At 48.1% G+C, this 27,696-nt stretch overlaps 1 protein-coding gene and 1 non-coding gene across 2 annotated transcripts in view; one reads left to right on the forward strand and one right to left on the reverse strand.

Moving 5' to 3' along the window:
- The window catches only part of LOC125949467 (SKI family transcriptional corepressor 1-like), a 66,862-nt gene that overhangs the window by 27,729 nt on the left and 11,437 nt on the right, over nt 1-27,696 (forward strand). The window contains exon 2 of the mRNA XM_049676477.1: nt 23,926-26,506. Within this exon, the coding sequence (XP_049532434.1) occupies nt 26,390-26,506 (117 nt within the window). The 5' untranslated portion in view covers nt 23,926-26,389. The remainder of the gene's footprint in view (nt 1-23,925; nt 26,507-27,696) is intronic.
- Nucleotides 20,303-20,447, reverse strand: Trnal-caa (transfer RNA leucine (anticodon CAA)). The gene is made up of 2 exons: nt 20,410-20,447; nt 20,303-20,347 (listed from the first exon to the last, which is right to left on the reverse strand). It is a non-coding gene; the product is annotated as a tRNA-Leu (tRNA).

Below are 27,696 nucleotides of genomic sequence, written 5' to 3' on the forward strand. Positions count from 1 at the left end.
GGCACCATTTTGGCACCTTCTTCCAAACCCCCACTGGTTGTCTTCCCTCGCGCCCGGAGTTCTTTTGTTTGAGTTTTCCATTTAAGAATTTATGCAGAGGGAGCAGAAGAGGGGGAGGGGGGGGGGGAGCATGGGCACATCAGGATGTTGGATGAAAATGGTGGAAAACTGTTTATCTTTCATTTCATTTGCGACCTCCTTCCCCTCTTGATGATGATGACGATGATCGTGAAAAGGGCGCTTATCGATGATGGTGATAGAGAGGGAGGGGGGAGAAAGGAAGGGGGGGTTGGTGGCAATAATCGGAGTGAAATGTACAACATTTGATAAATAATAACGCTCGTAGATCGAGGGTTGATGATGCTTTAAAGTGGGGGGAATCCGGCAGGAAACCACCATCAAAGCAGCCGGTGACTAGTGAATTTGTCGATTTGTCAAGCGGTCGGAAGCCTGGCACGGAATTCGTTCATTTTTCATCACCAACTCCGACCACCCACCCTTGGATAGAGGATATGCCTAGTCATGGTAGAAGGTGGAGGAAAGATATGCTAATGTGGGGAGGCGGATGGCGAGGATCGCAGTAAACTTTTGATGATTTGTCGGAGTATAAGTTACTGGCAAAAATGGATGGGAATTTATGATGGACCTTCATGGCGGTGCAGCAGACAGTTCTTAGTTCTGCGACAAACCAGCTTACAGCATTGCTAAAGATAGCATATCATTTAGTGTAACCTGGACGCAAGACACCAACAATAACTTGTGATAGTATGGGTGGACAATTTTAACTTAAAGTTTTCCAAAAAAAATGTAATCTTTACACGTTTTTAACTGGAGTTTATTATTTATAGTTCTTGGACACTACCTCTGTACAACTTATGTGTAATTTTTATGGCTTACCTACAGTGTGCAGTGACTTCTTTGTATAACTTTTATACACTCAAGTCTTAATCTGTCTGTTTAGTTTAGTTTTAATTAGCTCGATGAAACGTACTTCATGGTCGCGGTTCCTCTGTATCGCTTTGCAGAGCCGATGTTTTGTATATTTTGTTTACCTTTCTTGCCAGGAATCATGAGGTTTCCTAAATTTCCAGGAAAATCTCATCTTTAAACACGTGTAGCCAACGATTAGCACTAATCGATTGAATGTCATCAATATCTCGGCGTAGAACTGTTTGCTGATAAGGTTGATAACGTACTTACTGATAAGGTTCCTGAATGTGAGATCAATTGTAAAGTACGATTAGTTCCTGCTGAACTATAGCTTAAACTAAAATCAACTTCATGAATATTTCGATATCCTTTCGATATCTACATAAAAAAAACATTCACAAAGTTAAATCTGAACAGTTTTGTTGCTCAATTTGATTCGGTTAGGGCGTCAGTACACGAAGGCATCTTTCATTGCCCGAAACCCGTCATTGTGTTAACATTAGCTGACATTTAACATATTGCAAATTTTAATTTCAGCCTTGCACTTATATCTGATCTTTCGAGGAGATTAAAAAGCGGTATAAAAAATCAACTTGAATCAATTCATTCGCTTCCACAGACGGTCAAGAAAAAACTGTCTCAGAAATATTAGATCAACTTTATGTTGCGAAGGTTCTTAGCAGTAAACATTGCATTCGTGTACCCCGAACCACAGTGTACTTTTCAATGAAGCTACTTTTTCCTCTGCGTCCAGATTCTAAACCAAACACACAAACATACGGTCTCTAGACACTTGGCATCCTTTAAGCAACCTACGATAGCAAACCCCGCGACGCGCTTCGGCGAGAGTTTCGAGTTTCAAATGTTATCACCAAACGGAACGCCGGTGGTGGATGGTGAGCAACGCAGGACGACGACAGTACCGTGATTGATATCCAATTTCGCAGCACGAAAACCATACAGCGCTGATATCCTCGAAACATAACGTTAATCTAATATGCACTGTGGGCCATGCTGGTGGTGAACCTTTCACACGGAGCAGTATTGCCACCATCCATCCATCCATCCATCCGGTGCGTAGTGGTTGTGTGCGCGTGGCCTGTGCCCGCACCACAACACAACACCGGAGTAGCAGTAGCGGCAGCCTTCGCAACCTTCGAGCGCGCTGCTGACCTACAAATTGAAATGCACAACTTTCGATCGTCAACCACCACGTGCGCGCGTGCCACCGCCACCGTAAGAGCGGCGGTTCCTCGATCGGATCGCTCGGTTGGTTCGGGACTTTTCGCACACACACTCTAACTTCCCAGCCAGCATTATGATGATGATGATGATGATGATGGCAGAAGGGGTGTACCCCGGCCGCGGATGACGAAAGTGAGGGAGCCCCGGGGGCCCGTGCCCGAGTGGCGATGATTAGATTGTGATGATGTGACATTGAAGCCACGAGAGCTGTTGTGACGTGCTCTCGATGCGCGCTCGCGCTCTGTCTCTGTCTACGCGATCCGGATTCCACGCGCCACCGGCCTGGACTGACACCCCCCGAGACCGGAGCAGAGCAGAGCAGGGGCGAGACCTTCGGAAGCTTTCGGAATTTTATTTGTTCATAAAACACGCCACCACCACCAGCGAGAGGTGCTTGTTTGTCTCGCAGCCCTCTCGCAACACGCACTGGCCGCACTGTCACACGGGGTGTTGTTTTTGGTGCGCGAGATTTGGCGACGGAATGACGACGACATTGCCCCCGGCCTGATTCGCACAGGTTGCACGTGCATGAACGTGTTTACACGCGGATCACCGGTGGCCAGGTGGCCAGGTGAAAGGAAGCCAGCCAGCAACTAGAAGAAGAAGCTCTGCAGCAACACCTCTTGGGCAACAACAAACACAGGAAGTGAGGTGCGTACGCACGCGTCACTCCCGGGAACTCTCGGCCACTCTCAAACCCACGACGTTTCGTCATCATCATCATCATCAGCTTCATCATCAATCGGTTGCGATCGCCGCCGCCTAACGGTAATTAGCATATAATGAGAGATCTCGCTCTGCTGCTGCGAACTCGCGCAACACAGCAGCGATAACGACGATGCCTACCAGCGCTGCTTCCAGGAGCAGGAGAAGCAAAAGGAGAAGCAGATCATTGTTTTATTGTGCGAGGCCTTAATTTTTTTTCGTGGCTTTTCCGGTGTTTCTTGTTACGCTGAGCCATCGTCGCGACGACGACGACGACCGTCCACCAGCGCTGATGTTGTTGTTGATGCGCACCAAGGAACGAGTGGATCGCCGGACGCACTAGGCCGGACTAGGCCAGCGAGGACGGACGGTGAACAGCACTTTATGCTTCTTCAGCTAATTTTTTGTCACCCTTCGGCTCGACGAGGAGCTCGACGAGGCATTTGCTTCTTGCTGCTGCTGCTGCTGCTATGTTATGTCTGCGGATCGCGAGGTCTCGCGGTAGTCGTCGTCCGTCCGATTATAAACACCTGTCCTGCTGAACCGTGTGATGATCATCACCATCACCACCATGATCATCATGTCACGGATTCGAATGGAAGGGGCTTTTGACAGTCAAAGCGGCAGCGGCGACACTCACCTGTTCGCGTTACGCGTTGATCGTCGCGTTCCCACGGACGCGAGTGTGAGTGGTTTTTTTTATGTACTTCTGCTCGTTGTGCTCGTTGTTGGGGGGAGTTTTTTTTAAATACTTTTTGGAGTGCTGAGTGCGACACTGACCGCAAGTTGGGTTAACGGTTGTGTACGCGATAATATGCACTCTCTCTCTTCCCCTACCCGCAGTGGAATCTTCGCCTTTTTCGCTTCGATCGTTCGAGATTGATCTTTGCTTGCGAGATCGAGAGCTCATGCGCGCGATCGCGATGTGCATTTGATACGGATCATTTCCAGTTCCTGCTAATCGATGCAGTGTGTGGCTAGTAGTGTGCTGGGCGGAAAAAAATATCACGACATTTTTTGCCGCCACTATCGCGCCTCACCTTCATTACTCTCTTTCCCTCTCTCGCTTACCACTACTTCCTTCCTTCATCTGACATGGCCATTTTCCCTCCACTGACCCAGTCTCTGAAGCGAGGAAGGGGGCTCTACTGAAGTGCCTGTGCCCTTTTTGCGGCGGCAACCGACCGACCGGCTAACCGTTTGCGGCTGGGGCCTGACCGGGTGTGTAAAACCTTCACTAAACGCGGTCGCCTCTAAGTGGCCTGATAAGATGGAACGCACATTGCACACATTTGTGCTCGGCCCCGGCCGCGGTCACGTATGGGAATGATGATGGAGGGCGATCGAACACAAACCGGATTAGGGTGGCTGGTAGGCAGAGGCAGTCTAGCAAAAGCGCACGGGGCCACAGTATCTCTGCCCTGTGCACGCTATCGATCGATCGATCGATCGATAGAGGAGAGTTGCCGCAGGGGCATGGCTGTCCATCGGTGGTTGAGTGGTGCATTTTGTAAACACTTCCATACCCTCCGTGCGTTTAAACTGAAGCCCTACGCTATTGCCGCGGTTATTGCGGAAAACAACACGCGTAAAACCCCGGGAAGAGCTTTCCAATCGAATCCGGGGCCTTTGCCGCCAGTGCCTTTAACAGTCAGTTAAAAGCAGTCCTCTATCAACATTTGAACATAAGGATATGTTAAATTTTGTGCTAAGACACCTTTTGGAATCATTTCCAATAAAAAAATATTGGCGAACACCTTTCGTTTGATCATTATTTTGACATCCTTTTTGATAGTTACTATTCTACAATTAAATGACATATGGATACAAAATAGGTGTGAAAACCCACTATCGAAAGTTCGACTATCAGGAACAAAATTACTCTCAATAATGTGTCTCTTTGCTTGCTATGCTTGCCGAGAATAGTCATTTCGAGGCTTGAAACTTGATTGATTTATTTGTTCAACAACAGGGTACGCCATTTAGACAGGTCCTATCGAAATGTCGAATAACTCCACCATTTCTCATCCAATTTTGGCAAATAAACAAGATTTATTTAGAGTATACAATGCCATTTATAGACAATTCACACAGAATACGATATAAAATGACAAAAAGCGGCCCTTTTTGCTATTTTGCATTGTATTTAACATCATTTTGGGCGTAATAGGAGCAATTCCCGCTTTGATATTAGCATTAAGCTCTTCAATAGACTTCGGTTTATTGGCATAGACCTTACTCTTGAAATAGCCCCAAAGAAAGAATGGCCGTATGCCTCCCATATTTCTTACGATAAGCAAACGCAGTTTGAATAATCGTTACAATTGAACGATTATTTTCAATGTACAGTGCTACGATTCAATGTACAGTGCATTTCAACGTACTGTTTTGGCGTGGATAAATCACTGAAATGGCATAGATTGACATTTCAGAATCTGGCCGATTTGTCCTAATCGGCATAAAAATGGCGAATATATTCAACATAGAAATTGATTCTGCCTGGATGTGGCATCCTGTTTAAAAAAAACTGTAGTTTTTTATGAGATTATTTAATGAGTAGTTAAATGCGTGACGAAAAAATAAATCGACCGCGTATTTCATGCTGGAACCATAGTAAACCCGCGATAAACTTGAGCATAAACCTGCTAGTAACGAAAACAGCATATAGAAAGGAATTCGTACAATGGATCCCAGAATCACTCACAAATGCTTCGTCCCCATGCGAAGGTTAGAATGGTTTTGTAAGAAACTTTGGATTCACGTGAAATTAATCAAAAATCTCGCCTGACGCTTGATATGGAGCAGCTGATGCTTGTTGACCTTCTCGGTAGATCTCTCAATTCCGAGCTACCGTCGAACTGTAACACGCTGTAGACTAACTTTCTTTTTCCTTCACTCTTTTTGCTTTCGTTTTAGGTGAGTCAGGGGATCGTGTGCAGTGATTGCTAGTACCGCAGAGTTGCGCCAAAGTCAAGCGAGAAGCCGTGAACGCAATCCTGCGATAGGCGATGGCAATTGTGTGCTGTGTACATGGGCGCGCGCTATCTTCCGGATTGGCCAAACAACATCGGGCAAGCAGACAGACATACAGACATACAGATAGACAGATAGACGATATACTGGTGCGGCGGTTGATGGCAAGATTGGAAGCCGTGTCTGGGAAGCGCCATGGTCTTCTGCTGGCTGCTGGCTGGCTTTCACCCACCCTGAGGTCTTAGACTATGGCAACGGGTCTACTGCCAGTAGGCCAACCACCAGAGCAGCAGTACTGTGGGTCTCTGTGGTATCGTACGGCGGTGATCGGTACGGCGACAGAGAGCGACCGCAGCAGAGGTAGCACCAAGTTCGAAGGCGGAAAACTTTCTCTCTCACGGTCGCCTGCCTGCGGGTACTTTCTGCTTTCCCCCGTTGGCGCTGGTTGACGACCGGGCTCTTTGTGGGTCGACGAATGGCGATGTTTTGCGAAAACCTCGGGGCGACGGCAAACGACGTACCTTTTTCGCCGTCGACAACCGGTAAAGGGCTTCATCGCCGGTTGCCCCGGTATCGAAGTTGCATCCTAGTTACTATAGCAACAACTTAACTCGTTCTTGGCAGCAATAGAAATGCAGCATACGCATGTGTAGACGACGGGGACCCATTGGTTCGCCACTAGCGACTACTTCTGAAAAAAAAAAATCTTTCATAACGTTCGGCACAAAGTTGTTTCTGTTACGGTTTGTTTGTGTATTTCCAATCTCAGTGTTTGTTACCGTTATTCCTGAAAATGTACACACTCACTGGAATCGGTTTGCTTTGGTTTGCGAATTTTCCATCCAAAGCGCGCGCGGATGGAGAAACGGAAGAAGGAGTTGGATTACGAAATTTCCCGATTGGAAAACAAGGGTTTCTTCTGTGCCAAAACCGCCCTGCGCCACTTGCTGCACACCCACCGGTGCACCGGTGCGTGCTGGCGACTGGCCGGCCAGTCAGCAGTTGCTTCTTATGTGACGTACGTACGGTGCTGTTCGCACTTCCGTACCCTTACCGCGGTCGCCATACGTACGTACGTACGGTGTTGTAATGGTGTTGCGATCCGAGCGAAACCGCACGTAAACCGCATGGTTCACCATACGGCGCACAAACCTTACCATATGCGCCTGCCATATATGCGGCCCGACCTACTGCGGTGCTCGGGCCTTTCGAGAAACCTGTTTCTTGCCCTGCCAACCGCCAAGACGCGACAGAGACACCACGTTACCGTGACAACAAGCCGGAGCACCAAGAGAGATATGATGAAGCAAACGTTAATTGTCGGTGGCTACTACTACTACTGCTGCTGCTGCTGCTGCTGCGGCTTAGGTTAGGATGCGATCCGGGCGGACACGATGATGCCACTCTTCTTCTCTGGTGCGCGAAGCGTTTTTCCTCCTTCCGGCAGTTCCAACTGGCACGTTTTCTATTAAAACAAACAGTGCAGTTGGTTGTTGCCTCCGCAATTCAATCAGCTGTGGGAACGTGAAATGGCTGGCACACTCCTCCGGTGTGTGTGTGTGTGTGTGTTCCTATATGCCTTAGTAACGAACTCTGCTCGATCCGTCGATTGCCTAACACACTACGCGCCGAGATTGGTTCCACCGAGAGCATGCGAACGGACGAGCGCGAAGTCAATCCACAAAACCGTGACGCGCCACAGCTGGTGACTCAAGAGCCAGCAGCAGCGCCATCATCATCTCGCCCGCGGTCCAAGACACACCATGGCATTCTGGGCACGAACTTCGCTTCGACTCCGTGGCGGATTTTACGACCATCAACCAGCAACCGTCCAATCGATTCGTGTATTTCGAACCCGAATCAAACCGGCAGGAACCCTTTGAGCGAAGGTGCTGGTGCTGGTGCGCTACCTGGTACCCATCATCTTCACGTTTGAAGAACAAACCAGCGCCACGGTAAGAAGTCACTACTTCACCATCGCTTCCGTGGCTCTTCCGTTTTCTAGGTTTATTAGCAATTGAGCCACGCCACCATCTTCATCCACCGGGCCCGGTCTCCGGTCGCACTCTACATCACTCTTTTAGGTTCCAATCATCATAAATCATCAAAATGTAAAAGGAGCAGGAGGAGGAGGAGGAGGAGGAGGTATCGATGGCGTTGGCCTTCAATGAAACGTCGCGGTTGCTTGGAGGAACAGATAGAGGGCTGGCAGCTCGAGTTTCGCGAAGATTTCCATGACGTTTATGGTGGTACCACTTCACGTGGTGCACGATTGATGGTTATGGTGATGCCAATGAGTCCAATGATGGTGGTGATGATGATGATGATGATGATGATGGTGGTGGTGGCGGTGGCGATGGCACTGTAGTCGACGGCGGCATTTGTTGCCGTGGTGTGGCCCTTTGTGTTCTATAATCGAACAAAAGGTGATAAGCCATCATCATCATCATTGACAGGTGGGTGGATGAGGTGTGGTGGAGTGGGTGTAGTATGGCCACCATCGTCGGTAGAAAGACAACGTGACGATCCGCTGCACTACCACCGTGGAGCGTGCTAGCGTGGAAGGAGATGGTGGATGGAGGCATCATAAACCTTTGCGCAATCGATTGCGTTCGGATTGATTTGGATTTGATTGTTGAAGACGACGGAGACGCGCTTCCGCGCTCCGCCAATTGCATTACCACCTGGCTACTGGTTAGTGTAATATTCACCGTTTCGCTCCGTTCGTTCTGTCGCCGCCTCCGCCTGGCTTGTTAGAGACAAGGGCAGTGAAGATTATTCTCTCAATGGCAATGGCGTTAAAAGTATTCACTTTTGTTTGCTGTCCTTCGTGTCAAGCTCCTTCTTCCTTCTGTTTGTCAGTAGCAACGCAGAGGGCATTAAATTAAAGCAAGCAGAACGACGTCAACGACGACTACGACTACGACGACGACCACTCCGCCATTCACCTGTCGGTGGCACGACGAACATAAAAAGCAATTCCATCTCCTTTATTCTCATAATTGAAATATACGCTCGGCCACCATTTTGAGAGCATCCTTGTGTACCTTCAAATTGGGTGTGGGCAGTGACGGTAAAAACGGGTTCCCTTTTACCTGCGGCGAGAGCCTTCTGTCTAGTCATCGAACCCGAGCGCAAAAGCTCTTCAGTCGCTTGTGCTATCAAAAGAATATGATAACGTCGTTCTTTCGCGCCTTGCTTCGGTGAGGAGGGGCCGGCCGTTCCACCAAAAAGCTTCAATAAATATTGGAGTGTACGCTTATTGATGGCATGTATCGTTCCGTATGATTCCTGCCCATCGCGGCAGGTCCATCTGCTCATCTGCCCGGAAAGGAAGCGACGGAGAGGAGAGCTTGGTGCGAAATGAAGATTTATGATCCATTTTCTTGCTTCTTCTGGTCTTTCACGGTGCGTCGTGTTCTACGGAACGAAGCAACGGGAAATATGTTTCTGGCGCTGGGTTTTCAGCAACAACGGAACAACTTACTGTGGGCTAATGCATTTGATGCCCCCAAAAGGGCGTAATATTCGACAACTTAATGCCAGCAAGAAATTGCCATCTTTGTAACCTTCAAAGAACGCTAATCAACGCTTTTGCTCTTTCTTCCTGTTGTTTGTTTAGCAAGCAACTAGCAAGCGAACGCTGTGGCGGTGATATCATAACGCACCGACCACTGTTATCAGCAGCAGCAGCACCACAAGCGGGCGAGGTTGATCGTTTGCCATCGAGGCCATAAGCAAATAGCAACGTTCCATTTTAGAGTGGCACCTACTTAAAAGGCCTTCATCCTATAGCCACCTCAATGATTATGATCTGCAGCATTATCATCATCACCATCGTCATCATCATCATTCACCAGTGAATAGTAATAGTGTGTCACTCGGTCTATTAGTCATCGAACATGTCTGGTTTCGTGACATTCCCTCGTGGCTCACAATAAACGTTCGTGGTGGGTGGCGAAAGGCGGCATCAGCGACGTAAGTGGGTGGTACTGGGGAGCGCCCTGCTGATCCCCGGGTCCTGGTTGTACTAGTGGTAGTGGTCGCAATCAAATTATACATTCGATTGCCGGCGTTCATCTGGCAAACTCTCAGCTGGCGTGTGAGTAGCTGATTCTTGGTGCTGTGGCTGTGACCGTGCATGGCGCTGCCTTCATTACTTTCGATCTTTATCAATCGGCTGTGTTCGTTCGTTCGTTCGTTCGTTCGTTCGTGTATGGTTGCCAATCCCTTTCTCTCTCTCTACCTTTGCGCCTTTTTGGGATTTCATGGCGGCATCCCTCCCATCCACGTTGTCGCCGTCTGGCGTATGATGACGACGACGACGACGACGACGACGGTGTTGCCCATTTCGCGGGGTTATTTACCTTTCACCCGTAGGGCAACGGTAACGTACACCACGTCCGCTGGGAATTGGGGATTTGGGAAGGGCGTGCAGCAAACACCACGACCAGCACCACGACCGTGGTCATGCGTTGCGTGTCCATTGCCCATCGAGACTTCGTGGCACCGTAGCACGTTATGACTTTCTGCCTTCGCCTCACCTCACCGGTTGCCTGCAGGTTGCAGCGAACTGGGCACCAACCTCCCACCGGAACGAACACGGGATCGGTTAAGGATTCATCGTGCGTCGTCGCCGTCGTCGTCTTCTTGTCTGTTCCCGGACTTGTTGTTGTCTGCACGGACGCTACCGGAATTACAGAAGGGACATCATCGCCGGGGGGAAAGGGGCACGGTGCGTAGAAGATATCTTAAGCGTCACGTCAACTTCGTGACAAGTGCGTCTCGTCCCGTCCGTGTTACACCCGGTGCGTTGCTAATGAAGCAATCTCGTAGCCATTTTATTCCCAAAACGCGTATTCGTGTACGAGCGAGTGCCGTCGTCGTCGGTTGTGGTGATGAATGGCGATTTGTTTTATTCATTACGTGGCTCCGTGGCCGGCCGGTCGGTTGGTTCGCGGAAAATCTGGCAAAAATTTATCGGACCACGTACGCGGGCCACCATCACACGCCGCTTTCCTTCTCTCACCTCTCACGTTTTCGCTCTGTTTCGTTCAGTTTTACATTTATGAACATTAATGATGCATTTTGATCCCCCTAGATGTAACATCGTTTCGTTTCGTTTTAGCAATTTGTCCCGATATATAAGTCGGTTAAGACGATCGTGCGCACTGTCCTCGTTTAATTTGATGCGATTTTATTAAAAGACAGAATATCGCTACCAGGAAGAAAGACGCGCCAGCGCCACTTTAATGTGCTGAGCGAACCGCATCTTAATGATGAGCGCGGATGATAAGAAACAACCTATCGTAGGAAATACATTACGATCGTGTGACACACACGCACTCTCCATGCACGAAAATACACGGTGCACGTCATGGCGTTCGCGCGTGGCCAACCGTCGCGATTGAAGCAGCAACTGCAATATAGCGAACGATCAGCTTGAGAGGAGGTTGCTCGGTTGCTGTGCATTGCACCAAAACGGTGACCACGGCGACGATGACGACGACGACACAGCGACAAATGGTGGCTGTTGCACAATGCATCGCTGGCGCGCGCGCTCGCACCACTCGCCAACGGGTTAGCGGCGCCAAACGGATTTGCATAACGAAATGGAATCGGTGGCTCTAGTGGCGTCGTGGCCGCGCGTGGCTCTTGCCGGTGTTGTTGTTGTTGTTGTTGCACAACACACACTCACAATGCTGATGGCCGCGTTGAGCTGCAGCTAATGAGCGAAAGCAAGAATATGGCGGCAACGACAACGACGACATGGACACGGTACACGTGCTGCTGCGTCCCTTAGGGGATAACAGCACAAACCGATCGATCCATCGATTGAACGGAGTGAGAATGGATAGGATAGGAGTGTGACAGAAGCCTTTTTTTGAAGGTCACTGCCGCCACAACGAGGCAATAGGTAGACGGCAAGAGCGGGAAGGACGGGGACCTCCTTCGGGGATGTCCTTCGCGCAACCCGGATTGGTGTCATCATCATCATCATCGATCTGCGATGAGGGTCCACGTGATACCGGCAGGCACGTTCCCGTACATTTCATAATACCTCAAACACCATTCTCGTTCTCGTTCTACCGTCAGTTTAATGGTGCCTGGCTGCTGGCTGTACATTTTCAACCATTTAAGGACCTGCTCCTCGTGACATCAGCGAGTGCGCACCTCATCACCACATCGATCGGAGCAGGAGAGAGAGAGAGAGGAAGCAATAGGCAGACATAGACAGAGGTCAGCTCATGCTGCTGTCCGGTTTATGCTTTCTTTTTAAATGGTTTCTTTGCTGCTTTCTTTGGAAGTGGAAGCTATTCAACATTATTTTTTAACCTAAATTTCATATAAAACTACAGCGTGTAGCAAGAATATTTGGTTGTATTCTGTGGAAGATGTTATCAAAATTACGTTCACGGCATGCTGCAATCTAGAAAGACAAGTTTGCAAAAATGCACTTTTGCGGTGCTCATCATAGCTTTATGGTGGATCATTGGAAATATACCAACCGATATTCTTTTGTTGGATTTTAAATTTATCCAGGTAATCCCGTCGAGTTTTTGTTACATTTTCAATTTTTGGATTTTTGGTGATGCTTTTTACCATTTTTACTCACAAAATAAGTTTTAGATTATTTTTTTCAAAGTATCAACAATTTTTATGAAAACTCGGCGGGGCTACCTCGCAAATTGCGTACAGGTGCTCAAAATTTCAAATCGACAAGTTTTGGGAAAACCGCTTCAAAGCAGCGCGATGCAATGCCCATGTATGAAAGGCAGTTGTTCAAAAATCAATATCTTTGCCACTTTTGCTGCGGTTGATCCAAACATTTCACACAATACTCTTGAAGGGATAAGCTATAAAGAAAAATATAAAAATTAATGGTGAACACAAACATTTAAATACCTTAGTCGTGTCCCGCCTTAAAGAAACTGAATCCACTTGGAGTTTGGGTATCCTTTGGGGCTATAATCCTTTTTAAACACAAATTGCTTGGCACTGGCAAGACACAAGATGACACCAGCTGGTTGCACTCGCTGGAGTTGGCGAGAACGCGACGCGCGGCACAAGAGTGAAAACTGTACGAATGGCAAAAACTGCATCTAATTTCAAACCACGCTGCTGGTGTCCACACTCCTGCTCCTCCCTGCCCTCGCAGCCGGTTGGTCCTGGCACAAAGGGAAGATAAATGAGCAAAAGCGACGACGTGCACGGCGTCGACGTCTAAGAATAGATGGAGCGAAATAGTGACTATGCGCGGCACTCTCGCCTTCCTACCAGCTGGTCTGGCACACCACTGTCCACTGACTGCAACCGCCCAAGACAACACGGTTCGTCGACGTGCAAAAAGGCAATTTAATCAATCCACTCAGAACCAACACTCAGGCTCAGGGGGGGATGCCACTCTAAACCGCGTCACGTTAACGCCAAAGCGCGAGATTTCAATTCTGCATTCTAGTGCGCAATCCTGGCAGGGAGCAACGCTCCGCGCACCACCACCACCACACGGTCACGGTTTCGGTGTCCAAGGACGACGAAAGAAATTGAATTTCAGTCCCGAATGTCCGGACAAATCGTTGTGCCGTTTGATGGCGCCAACAGCACACCACTGGTTGGTTGGTGAATTGGTTTCATCCCCTTGCTGCTGTCGCGGGACGTGACAATCTTTCGTTGTTTGTGTGGTGCGGTCATGGTTTCCCGGGTCCTGGGCTCTTCATGCGACGTCAAGCTGCTTTGCTGCGTGGCCTCTCGCTCTCCGGTGGATGACCGGAACCAACGTGATGGCCACACGATTCATATGATAATCCTTACGTTACGTCGTTCGATTAACCTTTCCCCCACAACACTTTCGCAAGACTTCGCCGGACCACACCAGACCTCTCCTCGAGGGACAAACTAACATCCCATCCCAAAAAAGCGTGGCGCACGACAGTCGTAGTGTGTGCGTGTATGTGTGACACGAACGGAAACGAAGGCAAAAGCTGATTGCGATATGATAGCGATTAGCCACCCCTCGACTGTGTCGTCGATCCTGCCGGCCTGGCTGGCTGGCCGTGGTTGGCGTGGCGTACTAAATATATGTAAATCGCTGCTTCGCCAAAGGACTTTGGTAAACACTTTCACCGTATGCGCCACCAGTGGGTTTGGTGCTGCTCGGACGCTGTTTGTCTAACGCGTGTTTCTCTGACAGATATTGGATATTTTAGTGAGGCACAAGGAGAAGGAGAAGGAGGACAGATGAGAGGACAGCTAGCAGCTTTGGCTGCAGCGCCACACTAATCCATGTCGCACAACATGATGCTACGCGAGAGTATGCGCGAGTGTGGATTAGATCGGTATCTACCGGATCGGAGAGTAGCTCCGAAGTCCATCAGAACGGGATATCATTCCACATACAAACACAACATAGTAAGGAGTTCACTGACGTGTTGGAACCAACTAGAAGGAAGGGGGCCGAGGCAAGTCCAGTGTGTCGGTGACCTCGTACAGTGCGCAAACAAAGTTTAGCCACTCTGCAAGAAATTTACGTTTTGGGTGATTTTTCATAGAAAACGTAAATCCAAAAATAGAATGCACATATCATTTGATTCTGATTTTATTCCAAGTCATTTTGCTTTTTGGCTCTATCAACATCTTTAGTAGATAAACAACTATTAATATTTAATTTGAGTATTTCTCAGGGGTACAATTTCATTATTTTTGGCGATAAAACCATCGAGGGTCTCAAAAGCTACGCTTGAGATTAAAGAACTCAAATGCTCCGTTTCAATTGAGAGAAAAAAGGGATTTTTTTGATTATTCTGATGTGAAAATAGTACAAAACTATACAATTCTAGATTTTTACATTACTCGATTGTTTCCAACATCACTTTTTTTTATTTTTAAACTAAGGTTTCCTGTGAAAAATCAAAACGTTAGTTTCTTGCAGGATGGATAAACTTTTTTGCGCACTGTATGTGTCCTACACGCGCGCAGCAACTCATTGTAACGCGCACAACAGCATACTTTGCAATCACATATTGGATTTTCTCCAAATACTCCTGTTCGCGGGCGTGAAGCGTGTCTTCCTGTGACGTCCTGCTTTTTATTGCTTGCAAAACACCAATATTTGAATGCCAGAATGCGCTTGTGTTGTAATCCGGCTTCCAAAGCACGCATGTTGACATTTATCGTGGTGTGTTGTTTTTTTTTACGAAATCTCTATGACGCGACCCATTTTATGCTGTTGTTTAATCAGCACCACAAGCATCGCGGGTGTCCATTTTGACCCAACCGAGTGGTAGCAGTGGGGTGGGCCAGGGGGAATGATTTATGGAGAGTTAAAAGTGGAGCATAACACAGCAATAACAGGCGACAGGCGACGTGTGCTGCATGTCCTAAAATGGTAAAATGCAAGGATACGATGGTGCAGGACCGGAAGTGCACAGGGCTGGGAGGGAAGGGAGGGAAACTCAGCAGGATTGACAGAAATAAAATTAAATCTAATAGAAAACGCGAAAGATGGATGCGCGCGCGCTCGTGGTGGATGGTAATTCCTGTTGACGCGTTTTCCAGCGTCCAGCGTGTAGTCAACAACCACCGGTCCAGAACACGAGTAGCAGCAGCAGAAGGATGCTGTGTGTAACACGATAAACGGTCTAACGTTCTGACTGGTGCAATGTCAACAACGGGAGTTGTGCCACGGCGCTACCGTTTATGTTTACTTTTCCGCTTCGCTTCTGGCAGCTTTTTGGCTGACGCGCCTCTTAATGGCCTCCCGTGGTTGATTGTTACACTGATTATAATTTCCATTTTCTTTTTTTTTCCCCGTACCAAAGTGGTGCCAAACATTGTTTTATGAGGGCGGAAGTCATCTGGATCGCTAGTACTGACCGTTAGTGTTGCTGTTGGTCCAAAATGTGGCACCTTTTTGGCTTTCGCAGATGGCCGGCAGTAAATCTGGTGGATTGAGCGTAAAATGGCGGCACAAATGGGATCGCACTCGCTATCGCTCCTTGTTCTCGCCCTCGTCCCTGTCGTAATGTAATCCGTTCCGGAGCCGGTGCCGGATCCAGCGAGCAGCGGTCAATTTAAGTTACCCCCTGACAGTGACGCTGGTTGGTTGGTCGCGCGCGGTGTGCACTGTGCACTAATTAAATTTTATGATAATCCCATCCATCAACCTCACCGAGAACACCCCATATTGCACTTTCCAATCCGATCCAAAGTAATTATTTTCCATTCATCCACCGCGTCCGCGAGAAGGGGTATTATGAATTCAATATTCCATACTCCAACTATGTTCCGTCCATGGTGGTTGTTTTTGGGGCGGGGGCTTCGGCAGCACCCATTGGGTGGCCATTGTTTGTTGGCGGCCAATGTAATGAGCTTAGTGGAGCGGTGGCAGCAGAATATTAACTCTAAAATGCGCACAGCACTCCCTTTCTCGGTGGGAGCTTAACGTTCAATAATCCACATTCACGATGCGGGCGCGCAATTACGCATTAATGTGGCGCCAGCGAACATATTCTCTCACATACCCGCACAAAGAGACCACGAAGCTGTGTAATGGCCACTCCAAAAAGCCGTCGATGAGATGCAAATCGGCTTCGGTTGTGGTGTGTGTGTTTCCATTCCGTTCCGGTGTGTTCCCAAGCAACAAATTGGTTTTTCCTCTCAATTTTTTTTCTTATTTGCACCATGGACCCTCGGATCTGGAGTGTTCCTTCCTTTCTCGCCGAATGGCAGACAGGAGGCTGAATTGTTGAAGTGAAGGTGCGCAAATAACTCGCCCGGAATCATTCGCTTCACAACCCCCTAACTCGATTGCCAACTTTATCCAGCCCGTGTCCCTGGTTGGCTGGTCCACAAATCATTCATCGCTGCGAACGGTGGAAAGGAAGAGAAGAGAAGGCGCAGGAGGAGCCCTCCACTCTCGAGCAGGTGAAGGAAGGGAACATTTAATTACAATCCTGGGTCGACGTTGTCGTCGTCGTCGTCGTCGCCAACCGAAAAATCCCAAAGAAAACATAATTACTTTTCAGTCCCTCCACCGATCCTAACGATGGAGAGAGAGTGGTGTTCGTATTGCAAAAGTGACTTATGCTGCCTATGCTGTTGCTGCTGTGCAAGAATGATGTTGTTGAGTGAATCGAACGAATCAATTCAACCCCTTGTAAAGCTTCGTTTCCACGCGAATGCGCCTCCGGCTACCATTAGTGGGTAGCATTGTTTCCAACACCAGCCTAGATTTGGCTAAGTCAAATCAATCAAGGACGCTTCGAAGGAGATAGGCAGCCCCGGACCGCTTGGTGGGCTGGAGAATGAAAGGAGGGCACCTCCTCGGCGCCTCTTCCGTGTCTTCGGTAGTCTTTTGTGCATACTCTGGCTCCAGGCTACCATTGCGAGAGGATAGGAGTGCAAATGGAGTCAACAGAATGGATGGCCCCTACTACTACTACTACTTCAAATACCACCCGTCCCAACAGACAATGTCTTTCTTTCATGCAACCACAAGACGGTGGTGGTAGTGGTGTGTGAAGGTACCCGATTTGAATTTCCATTTCCTTACACCTCACCTTCCCGGCCTACTACGGGGCCCCGTCTTTTGAATGTGATTTACATTTACGCTCGATGGTATGCGGCGCCTCCTTTGCAAGCAAAATTTACTCTCCCTATCATTTCGCCAATGGATCATACTGTCATGGCTCCAAATTTGAATTCCAACCCCGCGCGCATCAACATGTGGCTATCAGATCAAACAGCTCTCTCTCTCTCTCTCTCCACGTGACTCGATCCCAATTCATTTCCGTTTCGGTTCGGTGTTTTGCATATCCGCGTATGCAACATTACTTTGGCTGCAGCGTGCCAGGATGACCTGTAATCCCTACCACAGGCCAGTATTCCTGTGTTTAGTCCATCGCTTTACTAATTTGGTTCGCGGTTGTTCACCAATACAAACATGGCGCGCGACGGTATCCCATCGATGGGATTTGCATTTGCTCTGGTGTTGCGGTTGCAAATTGGTTGCGTTTGTGGCAGTGAATTATGTTCGGTAATAGAAATTTGCATAAACTCGCTGGCAATGAAAAATAGACTCCAAACAACCACCTTCTCTCTGGCCTCTCTGGTTCCCGCGTCCAATCCAGTGCTGTTCTTACACCACAGTATCAGCGGATAACCACTGGCCACCAGTCCACTCCACTACTGTATGATGTCTACATAAGTTTCCCGATCGCCTGCAAGTGACCAGGACATCCCCTGCAAGGAGAGTCGGGCACGAGAAAATCAAAAGAAAGTTGGGCCGAGGCCGAGAGAGATAAGTTTTATTTTGAATAATTGATAGCGCCACCTGGTGCCACCACACCTCCGACGGTGCTCATCGAGGGTGGGTGTCTCGGTGCTGGTGGAAGTCGTCGGGGCAGGAAAGTTCCAGGAAAGATTTGCTTTGCACGGTTAAACGGGTCCTCAGAAGCGAAATGCCATTATAGCCACCGTGCTGTGATCCTCACGAAAGGTAGAGTGCACGAGAGGAGGTGGAACCGAATGAAACCCAGTAAGGAGACGGTGGACTTACATTTTTAATGAAAGGACCAAGATTTAGGATAAGAACCTTTGGCACTCTCGGAAGCCACACCGAGAGAGCGGCGGGGCTACTTTCAGCAGCAAACAGCAGCAAAGTAATAGACCCTCCCGGTATATTCAAATTCAATAATATTTGGGAATCAACGAGCGGCGGCGTACGTAGGGCGGCTTTTAGCATAATTGCAATTTTGGAAGGGGTCGGTGCGCCATCAGTGGAAATCGTGACCTCAACTCGATGAAGAAAAAAGGCGAAAATAATTAATACACTATAAGCGACACGCTTTTATTTTTAACGTAACTTTTGGTCTGAGTTTTGAACGGTTGTGAAACTTGCTTTAAAACAATTTTTTTAGCATATATAATGACGGGCGAGCCGTATGTTTAGCTTTAAAGCAAATGTTTATAAATAATTGAACGATAATGGATTTTATGTTGATAATGCATCTTTTGGATAAATGAAAACGCGGATTTCGTCATTTCTTAGCTCTGAACAAAGGCAGGAAGTGGTGCTGATCCTTGTATATAATCTACAGAGTTCATCTCATTAATAGGAAATCACCAAATGAAGCATTGCCATAGAGATCCAAGTCAAACCATTAAAGATGTTACATAATTAAAATTTCTTTTCGCTATTCGCGCTGGTTTTCATATAAGTGTATTTACTTTCATAAAGATTAAATTTCAGATTCAGAGTTAGATTCATAAAAAGAGTACTTTCTTCTAATAAGTCGATAATATAATTATTGTAACTTGAACAAAATTTAATTGTTCATTTTGTTCCACAATTCAATTTTGAGCTTTGGCTGCGCAGTTGTCGTCATTATTTTTGTGGATACTTCAAACCGTTTCAGTTCATCTTATCTGATATTCTTATTGTACGAGTGATTTCTCATTGAGCGCTTTCTTGTGCATATGCTCCGATTAATACCTCTATTCTCTTTCTCACATAAAACTCTTCCTTTCGGTATTTTTGAGTTGTATATTTGAAACGAATAGCCAAACAAACAAATAGCGAAACCACCAAGTGTTTGTCTGTGACTAAAGCAAGTAGATAATTTTATGTTTTAGCAACGCACTTAAACAAACAATGTCATTCCACTTCAACTATATTGTGGACATATTGGTCGGTGCATTAAATTCGCTTATAGAAAGTGGTCGAAGGTGAAATGCGCGTTGTGGGGACAATGTTATTAATTTTCGCTGTCACTCGCTTTAGGGTAGCAGCCGGACCTAGTTATCTCGTTCTTTGTTTGAGAACGCGCACGAAGAAAAAGTGACGCACAACAAGATGAATCATAAAACTGCAGACAAACCGGCCACATACGTGGAATGCGACCAGAGACACGACGTGCTGGTGTTCGTTGTTGTCGCGCAAAACTAAACACTCCACTAGGAAAAAAAAACAAACTGTGTGGCCGACGTCCGTATGACCATGGTAGTGGTCGTCGTGTTGTTCCATCCGCGCAATGATGAAGAAGCTCTTCTACGCTTCTTCATTCGCTCCTCCCCTGTGTCCACTCTTGTGGCCGGTCCCGAGGACCGTGCTAAATCGACCAAAACCGGCCAAAAGAAAGATCCGTTATTTATTTATTCGTTAAGATGTTTAAATATAGTTCACAAATCATCATCATCATCATCATCATCATCATCACTGCACCCGAGTGCAAGCAGCAGCAGTACCACCATCATCGGCATACTCGGATCATCTCGCGCGTTGTGTTTTGCGGCGCCAGTTGCAATGATGCAGCACTATAGGCCAGTGGGTCAAGCAATGGGCGTCAAAAATTGCAACCAAAAACAAACTAGCAATCTTCATTTTCCTTAAAATACAAAATGCCATTCGCTGAGCTGTGGGCGCCTCCATCGGAAAAAGGCAAAAGTTTTCTGTCAGAAGTGGGATTCGAACCCACGCCCTCAGAGAGGACCAGAACGCTCGCGGTATATGGTGTGTGGTGTACCCGCTCTCTTATGAGAGAAGCAGGCAAGATTGCTCTTGAGTCTGGCGCCTTAGACCGCTCGGCCATCCTGACATGTTGCCGGTGGTTGGATTTTTGCAAACCGTACTAATTAGATGGGCGATGTTTTCGTTCAACTGCTTGTGGATAACTGTGTGTTGCGCACTTCACTATTTACATGGAAAATATGACATCGACGATGATGGTACGTGCGGTTCGCGGTCATGATTCCACCGCGGATACAATGATGATGATGACTGAAAAAGAAAAAAATAAACCTTGTGGCCCACATTCTCAAAAAGGCCCTTATGGTCTTTCCTTTTTTGTCCCTTAATGTCCCTGTGTTATAAATAAAACCGACACACACACGCCAGCTGTACATGCATGCCCGGCACTCCGACGTACTTTTTGATGAACTTTCCGCTTCCCTTTGGGTCCGCCTGGATGATTCGCGCTCGTTGCGGCCTCTATATGGTGTGTCGCATCGCATCTGCTTCTTTTTCATGCCTTTCCTCCCCCCACATATGAAGCAGTGTACCCGTTGGCCAGAAAAGGGCCTCCTCTACACACTGGCGACGACGAGGCATGGCAGGCCATGTTCAGATGCCTATCGCAGATGCACAGCACAGAGTTTTGCACACTCTCGGTGTTTCCGGACCACCGCTAAAGATGTCGCTCCCCCCGGCGCAGTAGTAGCACAGACAGGGCGACAGGAAAAGGATCCAAAACAACCAGTTATCGAGCGTGGCATTGGAGTGGAATGAGGGAAGGGAAGAGAGAGAGGGAGGAACGGCGGATGGTGGATGTTCTAAATTTCGAATTTGCATTGCAGCAAGAGAAGCGTCCACACCAAACGCACACACATACACACACGACGATGTCGTCGGATGCAGCGAATCCGCCATTCGCCCGTTTGCCAGATGATGGTGTGGCCTTCCTTGGCCATCCTCACTGCGCATCCCTTCCCCTGGCTGGAATAGCAGTGACAGAAGCAGGGGAAGGGATGAGGATGGCAGAGGATGGATGTATTTGTAGGTCACAGTCGACGCCATGTACGTCAGGGGCCACCGGGAGTCCTGCTGCCAGCAACAACGTCACCGGAGCGTGCGAGCACACGCCGGTGGTGGCCAGAATTTGCATCCGCGCATTTGCACATGCCAGTATCGCGGAACCATCACAGACACGCACGCACGCACGCACGCACGCTCGGTACAACGATGCGTGGGCCATCATCGTGCTCTTGAGTGAGGGTTGGTATGTTGGTTCCTCCCAAACCCCCCGGGGGGAACTGCTGCACTCCACTGGTTGGGGATCGAGTCGAAACTGTCGTTAATTATCGTTACCACATGGAGCAGCTCCGGTGCCCGACCGACCACCATTATGGCCGCCACAGAGGACGCGAATATGCAGTTGACACTTGACGTTTATACCGCGTGGGGGGTAACGACGACGGACGTGCGTTGGTCGTCAGTCCGTCTTCTTCTTCTTCTTCGACAGAAAGAAGGGGGGCAGTTGGGGGGTGGTTCTGGTAGATGAGTTGTGTGTACACAGCTCCAGCTGCTTTCTCTCTCTTTCTCTTTCTCTTCATATCTCTCTCTTCACAACCTCCTGCGGCGAGAAAATGGGAATCCAAGTGAAATTATCGCGCCACGACGCCACTGATGGTGACGGTTGACGACTTGGGTTGAACGATGTATCCACCCAGCTGCAAGGTGTGTGTGCAATAGGAGCACTTGTCAGCGTTGTCGGGATGGTGTACCAATCCCGGTAGTAGTACGATTTTGCAGCACTGGAACACTTTGGCATGTTCTCTCTCTCTCTCTCTCTCTCTCGTTGGGCCCCACACCTTGTCAACTTCGGCAGCGGTCCGAAAACATGTCCGCAAGCAGACCGTTCTGACCCCAACGTTCACGTTTGAGTGACGGACTCGCTGCCGGGAAGACTCACTGATGATCAGTCAGTGAGTCAGTTGCTTCCGGTTTGGGGTCATGCTGGATAAACGATTAACCACACAGCGTACGCCATTGCTACCATTTGATGTGGTCTGCTGGGAATGATAAAAATTACTCTTTTTTTTTGTTTTCATGGTGCGTTATTGAAGGAGCACTTAAAGTGCTCCGGATACAGATATCGGTAGAGAGCATAGGGGGGATAACAATATTTGGCGCAACAAATACACCAAATTAGGCTAGGCTTTTTTCAAGTTCAATTTGTTTTGCTGTTTTTTAGTCTTTAGCTGTTCGATAATCGGTTGTTTCCCTAATTTGATGACGCAGAATGCTGTTATCATCTTATACAACTTTCCGTTTACGGTCGTAGTAACTGAATTCAGATTGTTCGAAAGTTATCAACCATCACCAATGCATTCAGTTATTCATATATTATCAGTAATGAAAGAGTTTCACGCTGTGATGATAAAAACAGATGTTGGAGTAGAAAGCAGCAGAGGCGCCGAATCTCGGTACTTTGTCTGTCGAATCTTGAGTCGAAGTCCAAAAGTTGAGAGAAAAAGTTTTGCTACGTCTTCTCGCGTTATGCAACGCTCGTTATTCGGGAACTAATTATGAAGAAATGATAGTAAAGGAGCAAACCCTGAAATGTCAAACTAAAGTCAGGAGGAAGCTCAATATTCGTAAAGTTTTCGAATCTTGCAAGAAGAAAAGTTTTGTAAGAGCAGCTATTTCTCCAGCATTTCTATCATTCTTTTGATGCCTATCCCTTTCGTTCCTTTAAAACCATGTAAAACATCTATTGCAATCGATGGCAAAGAAAAATTAAGAGTCTTGATGCCCTAGAGTATAAATTTGAATGATTTCTCTACCATATCATCATTGTGATCAAATGAGCGTTTTGCGTTCGCATTTAATTCGCATTTTGTGTTTTAATAATCAAAATGCATCACGTGCCTTTTTAATGTTCGCCGGTATACATTGTATCTGTGCAAACACAGTTAATGTTGCCTTAAAGTGGTCATTGCATAGTCCCAATGTAGCATTTAGTAGTAGTAGAGGCAACAAAACTAAACACAAACTCCTCGCGCATGGTAGGTGTCCCAGTTACAGTAACAATTTATTTCCCCCGTTGCTTTACGCTGTAACCGAATACGCGTAATAATGGGAACGGTAACACCGCACACCAAAGCCCTGTTTGAATTTAGTGTGAAAAGGTAACCAACCGGAAGCGATCATAACTATATTTCCTCTCCTGCTGTGTCTCCTGCTGTGTCTCCTGCTGTGTGCTGTGTGTTCTCTCTGTCAGGCTGGCAGCTGTATGCCGACCACATTTCGCATTTCGTGCCAAAGACACCGTGGCATGTGGCATTCGCATTCGCATTCGCGAGAAGAACCAGCGTGGCGAGGAAGGATGTGTTGGCCCACGTATGTCTTGAATATCAACGGCGTCAAGCAAGCAAGCAAGCTGCCTGTGTGGTGACCATGTCTTTAACTGGCTTCTTGCCCGTTGCACGGCGTCAGAGCACGAAAGAAGGGAATGCCGAATGCCTTTCTAACATATTTTCTTCCTTTTCTTTTCTATTTTGCTTCCATTTCCGCAGGTGAGTGTATCCGTTACGATAGCAGCTGACATAGCACCGGCACCAGCGGCGAGGCATCACCAGCACCAGGTACGCTCTTGACAGGAAGAGGAATGCATCGAGAGACTACACGCGGCGAGTTTGGGATATGCGGTGCGCACACAGCGATAGGACGACGGGAACAATCCAACCGTTCTCCTGCCGCTCAGGTGAAGGCTTCGGTTTGCAGAAGTGAAGTGCAGACAGCGTCAGAAAGAGTGAGAGAGCGAGAAGGATAGACAGAGAGTGTGTGTCATCATACTGTGTGGTGCACTGTTTGCAGACTGTTATCCTTTCAACCGGAATCAATCCCCCAGTGAACGTGTCCGCGTGCGCGTGCGATGTGTGTGCGTGTTTAGCTGCAGCTTCCAATTTGCCCGGTTTGCCGGAAGCTGCAGCAGCACCATCAGGTTTTGCCAAGCGGCAAGTTGCAACACCAATTAAAGCCCTGCGCCGCCGCCATCTCTTTGTCGTCGTCGTCGTTGTTTCAGCAATTCGCTGCTCGTCAGCAGCAGCAGCAGCAGCAGCATGAGCATCAGCATGAGCATGAGTGGGCCACAAATCGTGTACCTAATTATGCGTACAAATGGCATAAAGCCGTAAGTACGGCAACGACCATCATCGAGGCTTTGCAGATGGAGGTGTGAAACATGCAATCAATGGTTATATTGGCAGTTAGGCAAAAGCCCAATCAACTCCGGCTTTACTCACTGCTACTATTGGCTAAAAAGCAGGTGGACCTGGAGCATCGCAATCAGCAACACAATGACATACATGCCCTACGAGCGGGCAGTGGCCAGAAGGAATTGCTCTACGAAGAAAATCGTTTATCGATTCGCGTTCGAACGGTTAAACACTTTGTTTGGCCCACTGAACGCACTTCTGGGGCAATGTACGACGAGTTTTTTTTTTGCCTCGCCAGTAGAACCGCTACTCACTCACCGTTGTCGAAGAAGCTGAAGAAATAATCAACGGAATTGTTGGACACCAGCCTGTCAAAAGCAATCGCGATCAGGCCGCCGTGCCGAATGGCAATTCGAATGGGAACGCGCAGCAGAGTTGCAATCGTCGTTGTCGTCATCGCCATCGTCGTCGCCGCCTGCTATCTGTAACAAATCTAATCTAAGGCGAGAATGTTTAATTACAGTTATTTCGATACACCAGAGGAGCATAAAAATGGATTTGCTTTGGTCACCGCGACCGAGAAGCAGCTGGCCATGGCCAGGGGAGAAAGAAGCCAAAGCACATCGTTCCGTCTCGGAGGTGGCACGGAGGAGCAGCATAAGCGGCCACAACCAGCCACCCAGCCAGTCAACCAGCAAAGGAGATCAATAAACTGTGCGCTGCGAGAACAGCCGCAACGCTTCGATCGCGACAGCTTGTCAGCAAAGGGACAGTTCATTCCCCGGTGGACCTCGCGAACCAGCACTAATCTCGGATGAACGGGAGTTCAATGGTTTGTTCTTCGATTGTTAAATCGAGCATAGAACGCCGCCGCACCAGTCCCTCGCTTATCTATTCCCCCAAGAAGAAGGTCCATTGGCATGTCAGAGTAGAGCTGGAATTGGACTCAACGGTGAGGGAGAGAGAAAAGCCACAGAAATCCGTTGGTCTTTTGCCCATCACCCCATCACCGATCGTTCCGAACTAATAACCGAAGCGGATGCCAAATGGATTGACCTACCGGGTGAAAGCGTCGTACTTGTGGGGTGGCGAGGAAGAGAAACTAATAATCTTCTGGTTGAACTGTGTGTCCACCAAGCAAAAGACATCGGTGACTCGCTGGTAATAGGGTTAATGGAGTGAACTCGAACCATCCACGGCAACGTGTACCGCATCCTCGCGTACGATTGAAGCAAATTCTTCGTTTAGCAAACGCGTCCGCGTTGACGCTACGCGGAATCGATTGCTAGTGCGTGCTGTAACGGCGAACGCACGCACACAGAATTGCATCTCCGATGGTACCAATGGGACAACAATGCACTTCTGGAACCGTTGCAGTATCTCGCCGAAGCCGCTCTAATGATCGTAAATTGACAGATTGTTGATCTGCTGGCCAGTCAGTTCGTGGGCGACTGGACGACCGCATGCAAAGAGCAAACCAGCAAAGACGGTCAACTGCTGGACACACGATGGACGTGGATGAGTCGTCATGACGATGGAACAGCATCAACAGCGTCAGGGCCGATGTTGCGCCGATCTAATTAACCTCTAGAGTATTTGTGGAGAGTTTGTCCTCTCGGCAGGAAAAGAAAATGGCAATCCGTACTGTGGTCTGGCCATAGTCTGGCATGGCCCGAGTATGATTCGAGTTCGAGTGGCAGCAGCAGCAGCAGCAGCAGCATTGCAATCGTTTCTCGTGCCGTACCGACCACGCTATGGACGCTTCTCACGGGGTTAATTAAAAGCGATTTGCCAAGACCGCGAAAAGCTCCTCTGACTCTGAATGGGAAAACCGGACCCGGACCCGGGCCCGGACCAGAACCGGACGATGCCGTTGATGCCACAAACGCAACCACATAGACACAGTAGCAGCGTGCATACACTGGTCGCTCTGGCACAAGTGAAGCACGCGCACTCTGGTAGACCAAATGCGTTGTTGTCGGTCGCGAGATGCGAGAGTATGCGCCAGGCTGACTCGGTGGTGGCCTCGCACTCAGCAGTACAGGCACGCTCAATAAATAATTCGTTATTACAGTATTTAGTGGTTTATGGCGGTTCTTCCGCCATCGGAACCCCTCGGAATGGACAGCCAGAGACACCCCCTCTTCTTCACGAATGATGGTGTCGGTTCTGACTGGATTATGGTGAATGGAGAAATAGGAATCCAATGCTGGCTCACGCAGCGTAGCACAATCGTGTCTCATCTAAACAGTTCAGTAGCTGCAGCTCAAATTACTGCTGCCACCACACGACCACGTCAACGACGTCGCCACCATGACTGTGGGAACATTCTGCTGCTACTGTGGCCTTATGGGCCTTTGTTGGTTTTATGCTGGCACTCTTTCATGGTTCTGCCGCTGCTCTAGTCTATTGGCCACGGTGCACTGCACTTGTACGGTGGTTCTTTAACTGGTTTCGCTTTGATTCTTCCATCGTTTCGACATGGGATTACCCCAGGCCAGGATGGAGAGGCGTGGTGAAGGGCGAACACTGTGCTGCTGCTGCTGTTGCTGGTTTTGCCTCTATGTGGCGGGTGGCTTGTTGCATAAGCAGCTTCCCAACCACTTGAGATTCCATTTCGCTAACGTTACAAATAATTAGCGTCGTGAAGCAAGCATATAGCAGAAGGGCGTACGGGCGGTAGTGGCTTCGATCCGAAACGATCCGATCCAATCCGTTATGGTAGCAACAATCTATGGCGCCTTTTATGTTCTTTTCGATTGGTTTACCACCCATGAATGGCCAATGGGCGCAATGGTTTACAGTTAGTGACAAAAGTGAATAACCAAAGACGATTTCTATCATCATCTAACCCAAGTGATAAATGCCATTAGCTAATTTATCAATTTGTATTTGAATTATATTTCTTCATTGATATTTACTTGTTACTATGTTCAGATATGGCATTCCGTTAGGTTTTTCTGTGTAAATTTGGGTTTTTTCTATTTGTATATTTTACTCTGGAATGTCCTGCAACTCTGCAGATAGTTTAATAAAAGGTATAATCTTTCGTTTGGAAATTCGGGTCAAAACGCGATCCTTCTGTTTATGTGACGAGAAGCATTATGTGCTTATTCATTTTGCGTCATA

The sequence above is a fragment of the Anopheles darlingi genome, chromosome 2 (genome assembly GCF_943734745.1).
Source record: "Anopheles darlingi chromosome 2, idAnoDarlMG_H_01, whole genome shotgun sequence".
Taxonomy (NCBI): Eukaryota; Metazoa; Arthropoda; class Insecta; order Diptera; family Culicidae; genus Anopheles; species Anopheles darlingi.